The sequence below is a fragment of the Oreochromis niloticus genome, linkage group LG3 (genome assembly GCF_001858045.2).
Source record: "Oreochromis niloticus isolate F11D_XX linkage group LG3, O_niloticus_UMD_NMBU, whole genome shotgun sequence".
Classification (NCBI taxonomy): domain Eukaryota; kingdom Metazoa; phylum Chordata; class Actinopteri; order Cichliformes; family Cichlidae; genus Oreochromis; species Oreochromis niloticus.
The window spans coordinates 66,222,421-66,228,696 of NC_031967.2; the positions used below are offsets into that span (position 1 = coordinate 66,222,421).

At 41.1% G+C, this 6,276-nt stretch overlaps 1 protein-coding gene across 1 annotated transcript; it reads right to left on the reverse strand.

Annotated features, from left to right (window-relative positions):
- Positions 1–617: 617 nt before the first annotated feature.
- LOC106097394 (ATP-dependent DNA helicase PIF1) lies at positions 618–5,856 on the reverse strand. The gene is made up of 3 exons (XM_025905758.1): positions 3,519–5,856; positions 2,355–2,435; positions 618–822 (listed from the first exon to the last, which is right to left on the reverse strand). Exons 1-2 carry the CDS (start codon positions 5,810–5,812, stop codon positions 2,411–2,413), a joined length of 2,319 nt encoding a protein of 772 aa, XP_025761543.1. The 5' UTR covers positions 5,813–5,856; the 3' UTR covers positions 618–822; positions 2,355–2,410.
- Positions 5,857–6,276: the final 420 nt, after the last annotated feature.

The following is a 6,276-nucleotide window of genomic DNA, read 5'->3' on the forward strand; positions in this document are numbered from 1 at the left end:
TCATATGACATCCCAAGTGTCCACTTAAAAAAATCCCCACAGTTAATTCAACATTAAAACAAAATAAAAATATGTTAAATAAATAAATAAAGGTTTGCTTAGTGATGAAATATTAAATAAGCATACATTGTACAGAGCACTAACAATGACAACAATCCTATAGACTGTTGATCAGAGAGAGGCAGTCATTATGTCCATTTAAAACCTGTAATCAAAGAGCACAACATTTCTGTGAAACTATAAAGTCCCATATGATCCTCATCATGTCCAGTGACTTCAGAGTGGATCCTCCCTGTCATCCGGCCAGTGTTTGATGTGTGGCAAGCAGCACAGAAGCAGGATAACTGAGGACTTTAAAAGAAGAGCAGAAAACAGGAACATATGTAGTTGTAAATGTAAATTTCAGTGATACTTGTCTTGTCAAAGGGAATAAAATAATGAAAATGTTAACTTACACACTCATTTAGAGAGGATCTTGACACTGCACAGAGGAGGCACAGTCAGTCTGACAATGATGGTGATCTACAGGGATGTTTTCCAGCAGCAACAGTCCTGCCAACTGGCCATGTGATCCAGAGTAGTTGGTTTGTAATGAACAGAAAGGTGTAAATGTTAGGTAGTGTGCACTTAGAGCTGGTCCTAAGAAACAAACACATCCTGTAATAAACTGAATACCTTTAGTAGTGCTGCTGCAAATATAAAGCCCTTCTATCATGTGTGGTTTCAAAGAAGGTGTTTTGGAGGCTCAGTCACAGAAACTGTGCAGTCTGTTCAGTCCTGAGTGTCTCAGCTCTGAAGGGGATGGATCACAGAGGGAAACACCTGAGTACAGACATTAAAATACACTCAAAATAACACTCCTAAGGTCAAGTGAAAACACAATTTAAACACTTTACAAAGAATTAATACATGTTTTCATGGAAATAATGTCATTAACCCTTTTTGTTGTGAGTAAATCTCACCGACTGCTTGTGGGACAAGCTAGAAGGAGGACTTATCACAGAAGCTTTCCTGTGCTCCAGATGTGAAGTCTCACGCTCTGATCGTACAGCGATGAAGATGGTGATGATGAAGCCTCTCTGATCTGTGGCATTACAGTTTCTGGCTGCTATGTGCTTCACACTGTTGGATCTTACATGTGAAGATTGGAGAAGACACAGAACTGTCTCTCTCTTAACAAGAAAAAAAAAAGAAACCTAACAACCTCCCACCGTACCCCCCCCCCCCCCCCACACACACACACACACACACACACATTCAACTCCCACCTACCCACTCCACTCAACTCCCCAGCCTCACACCATCCAATGTCTATACAAATGTAGGGTATCAGCTGGTAACAAAAAGCAAGTGTAACATATGTAGTGCATATGTAACACTGCTGAAACATTTCTGGCCAGAAATGTGCATTTATCAACCCAGACCCAGACCCACCCTGATAAATGCACTGGCTGAAACATGATAAAAGCTCATAAAAATGTATGTTTCATCGAAAGATTTGTCCAAAAATATAATCATATACTTTTGAAAAAGTTTAAAGATTATAACAAACTGAAATCAATAACATTTTTTGTAAATATTATTTCAAAATAGAGGCACAGATAAACTGGCTTAACTGTCATTATTGCTGTAATTAGGTTTTTTAAACCTTTAGTCTGTGTTGTTCTCCCAGAAACAATGAAGAAGCTGTTGAACATTTATGTGTTGTGTGGGCAATCCTCTGGTCCACCCTCCCTCCCTCCCAGCCACAGTGAGACTGGGGCAGCCTGACAGGATGTTGAAGCCTGGCTGCACAGAGGATATGCCTACACGGTTCGTTTTAAACTGCTATATTTGATTTTTCTGACATTCATAGATTACTGTAGGTGATTGTTAAATTTTATGTAATAAATAAAATTGTCATATTTTACTGATATCATTACTTAATCCATTTAATTGTATTTTAGGTAAAAGAATTCAAACATTATACTGCAATGCAGGGTGTTTTTTCTTAAGTCAACCTTTAAATATCGCTCTACTTTCTTAAGTCATTCAAAAATATAGAAATTACTTACTGTATTCAAAGATATAGTTCATGAATCATCACAGGACAATACACAGTATACAGGGTCATGGTAACTATGGTAGGTCTTCATGACTCCAGAATGGAGACATCGCTCTGGCTGAGAAATGAAAATAAGGTCAAGCAGTGTGTTCTTCTCTGTGGTAGGGGCAGTGATGACCTGTGCGTATCCCCTAGACTCAAACAGCTCCAGGATTGGTTTGTTTGTACTGGATTAAACATTCTCATTAAAATCACCACACACTATGATGGGATGACAGTCCATGATCTCTAATGAGTCTAATAAGCTTACCAGGTTTTTCAGGAATGGCCTCAGAGTGTAGTCTGGAGGTCTGTATACAACTGCAATCAGAGCACTGACTGGTGCTTCAACCTTTAAAGCCAGAAATTCAAGGTCAGTTACATTATGGATGTTGTGGAATTAAGGAAAATTGTTTTACTGCTACAATATATATCTTTCAGTATTAGCATCGCATTAAAATATCACATATAGCTTTAAGATGACAGAGAGACATTTAATACACTGACACCATATTAACCTTTAACACAGGTGCAGTCATAATCATTTTACATTGTCATATCTTTATACACACATTGCAGTTTTGTGCTTATAACAAGAGTTGAAGCTTTCCCAGGTAGTTAAAGGTCTCAAGCTTCATCCAGCGTGATGTCTGGGTGATCCATTGGATAAGAAGCTGGGAGCTTAAGGAAGATTGCACACATGCTTACAAAACACATATATATATATTACATATAACCTGGTAACAGAGTTGAGCACAGGCCTGAATGTATTCAGCTAACATGCTGCGCTAGAGTTTTCTTGACAACAGGTGACACATGGAAAGGATCAGCCCCTGGAGACCTCAAAGGCCGGAGACCATTGCCTTGTTTGGAAGAAGATGCCAAAAAGAGGAACCTCTGTGTTTGCAGCTAATTCTTAAAATACATGAATGTTCTGAACATGCAAATTATGTGTTTGTAAACGCATGAGGGGGCGTCATAATACCCTGATATTATAAAAGCAATTTGAAATGTATTTTGGGCGAAGATATTGCTGATGTGTGCAGCCACTGTCTTCCCACGCGTGTGCTTAAATAAAATTATTGTTCTGACTCAAAATCCTCTGGACTGTCCTGGTTTTGTATCTCCCCTCAATTAAGAACCCTTAACAATGTACTGTTTTTCATGCACTTGAATGTCACTTTTTACATAAACAGCAACTCCACCACCACTTCTGTTTGCCATCTGGGGAAAGTTTGTGTAGGACAGGTGTCTGTTGCGTTTGAACAAATTGTAATTTTCCAAGTGGAGACTCTCTGCGACAAAAGAGCCCCGCAGGTGTGTTTCTGTTAGGCACAAAACATCTGCTAGGCACAATTCATGGTGACTCTTGATGTCATTAATGTGAGCTGGCAGTCCCTCTGTATTATGATGAACATTGGTGAAAACCTCTGACCTGCTCAGTGTTTGTCTCACGTGTAGAAGAGGCATCATGTCATCAAGGTTGGCTTGTCTCATGTTCTGAAGCGCTGCAGTGATTTCTGGGTTGGTGAATATTTTTTTCTCCTCCATATCAAGAAGATACAGTCCACTGAGAGACGTCACTCTACTGACAGCTACATAGGCCATGCCGGGCTCAAAAATGCTCTTAAGAGAGACAACAGCTGATGTGGTTGTCATACCCTGTACCTTATGTATTGTACATGCAAAGGCCAGCTTCACTGGGAACTGTCTTCGTACCACTCCTTTCTGCTTTAGATTCTTCTCTGCTCTCTCAATGTACACCATGTCGTCTGCTGGTGTGCGGTTATTCTTTCCAGATGTTTCATTATCCATTTTAAGTCCAAGCTTGATGATGTGTTGGTCATTTTCAGAGTGAACTACTCTAAGTAGTTTTCCAAAAGCTCCATTAACCAAACCATTTTGTATGTCAATGTTTCTGGTGAGCATGACACGAGCTCCTTCTGCAACTTTCAGTGTGTCTGGTAACTCATTTTTACCTCCTTTCAATGGTCTGTCTTGTAGTGCCATTCTGCCAGTTCTAGGATCCTTTCTATAATCATCTGCATGGATGTCAATGATATGAGTATGGAGCAGAGCCAGTGTTGCAGAGTTGTGCGCATCCACTTCTTTATTAGTTGCAAAAATGTGCAACGCATCAGTCGGACAAAGGGCTGGTTCAGTTATGGCCTGTGACAACAAATTTCTATCTGCTTCGCAAAGCTCATCCAACTTTCCTTTCACACGGATTCTGTTCAGCATCTCAGCAAAGACAACATCATCTTTCTGACGCATAATCTCAGTCAGAGTGATCATCTGAAAATGCTCCCGCCACAGGTCGATCTCGGACGGGTCGTGCACACAGAGAGGTTTAGACTGTCGCACTGGGGGTAGCTGATAGAAGTCTCCGACAGCAATGACTGACATGCCTCCAAAGGGTCTCCGAGTCCCTTTGATCTGTTTGAGTCTTGCATCTACATATGCAAAGAGATGTCTTGACACCATAGACACTTCGTCAATGACGATTATTTCAGCATTCAAAAGTTCTGATCTGACTTCATCCAGCTGATTGCCAAGTCCCAGAATGGGAGGTTTTAAGCTTCTAGGGAGCTTGAGTAGAGAATGCAGTGTTGTTCCAGAAATGTTAAATGCTGCAGTCCCAGTGAAAGCAGTTAACAGGACAGTGGGTTTTGATATGTCAACGTCGTCTGCATATCTGGGCACTTTGCTCAGTATCTTAGATGCTTCTGAGTAGATGCATTTGATAAGATGTGATTTTCCTGTTCCAGCACCACCATTAATATAAAAGAAAAACTGCTCTGGATTTAGAGCACAGACTCTCTTAATGCACCAGTCTCTAACTGCATAAAATATGCAGGCTTGCTTCTTATTCAGATTCTGAAACATCTGACGTAACAATGTGGGATCAATAGCAGGGGGTTCCCTGATGGCTCTGACTTCTGTTGAAGCATCAGCCTGACGACTGTAGTCGGGCACATCTTCCTGTTCATTTTCATTGTCTCGCTCTCTTTCTTGTTCAACAAGTGGCAACCTTACAAGATCTGATTCAGGTGCCAGATTACACCATTCGTCAGTCACACCTCTGTTCTGCTCATATTCCTCAACAGCGCTCTCGATCTCCTCACTGTTTTTCTCATATTTCTCTCTGTTTCTTTTGACAATGTGTTGCACATACTCAAGACGGTCAGTACCTGGTAGCTGTACACAGCCAGCACCATAGAAAGCCTGATAGGTTGGCAAAGATGGTGTTTTCAGTTCATGGTCTGAACGATGAGGAAGGTACAGTTTAAGCAGTCTTCCGTAATATTGCTCTGGATGTTTTTCTTGTGAGCAGCGGTGAAATCTGATGATAGCAGGCTTATCGTTTTTGCGCCTTTGCACAAATCCCATCTCATTGAGAAGGGGCAAAACATCTTTACCTTTTGTCTGTTGGCCATAGACAATCCTGCAAGTAGCAGCAAAGTCTGCCATGCACATCTCCTCATACTCTGGAGTTTCAGGTCTGGCTTTGTATTTGTCATTCAAAGATGTCATCCAAACATTGGAAGACTCAGGTGTTGTGTTGTCCAGAACTGACAGGGGACGACTCATTTTCACTGGATTATCATCAGTTGGTATGAATATTACAGCACGTGAACATTGCTTCATGTGAAGACCACATGCACGAGCAACACACTCCTGTGCACTGATCTCTCGCTTCTTTGAATATGCCTGCATGACGGCTCTCATTTCATCGCACTCATTTACACTGTCCTTCTGGGAGTTCTCAATGACAGTTTTCAGGTACTCAGAAAGCCCGCCCTCTTTTTTGATATATATTTCATTAAATAATTTGCTGCGCCGAAAGCATCTAGAACAAAGCTTATGTCGATATTACTGTTCCAGGCTTCAAGCAGATGTGGATTATAGCCGTTTATCCAAGAGTCTTTTGGATCACGCTTTAGTATGATCGTACTCCTTGTGTTCATTTTATTCAGGTATCGCTCATATTCTGCATGTGTCAACTTGCATCTTGCCAAGAGCTGCTCTAAACTCATGGAAGCGGTTTCAGGTTCATTCAGCAGCTGGTTCAGTGGTCTGAGCTTGTTCTTTGCTGTTTCTACTTCCAGTTCATCATCCTCACTGGGTCTTGTGATCATTGTCTCATTGCAGGGTGGTTTAGGAAAACCAAAACGGCACCCGGAGCTTAAACT

Coding starts and splice junctions, on each gene's coding strand:
- LOC106097394 (XM_025905758.1), bottom strand. CDS start 5,812: ATGAGAGCCGTCATGCAGGCATATTCAAAGAAGCGAGAGATCAGTGCA. Junction 2,436..3,518: donor GTGAGACAAACACTGAGCAG/GTCAGAGGTTTT, acceptor CTGGCTTTAAAG/GTTGAAGCACCAGTCAGTGC.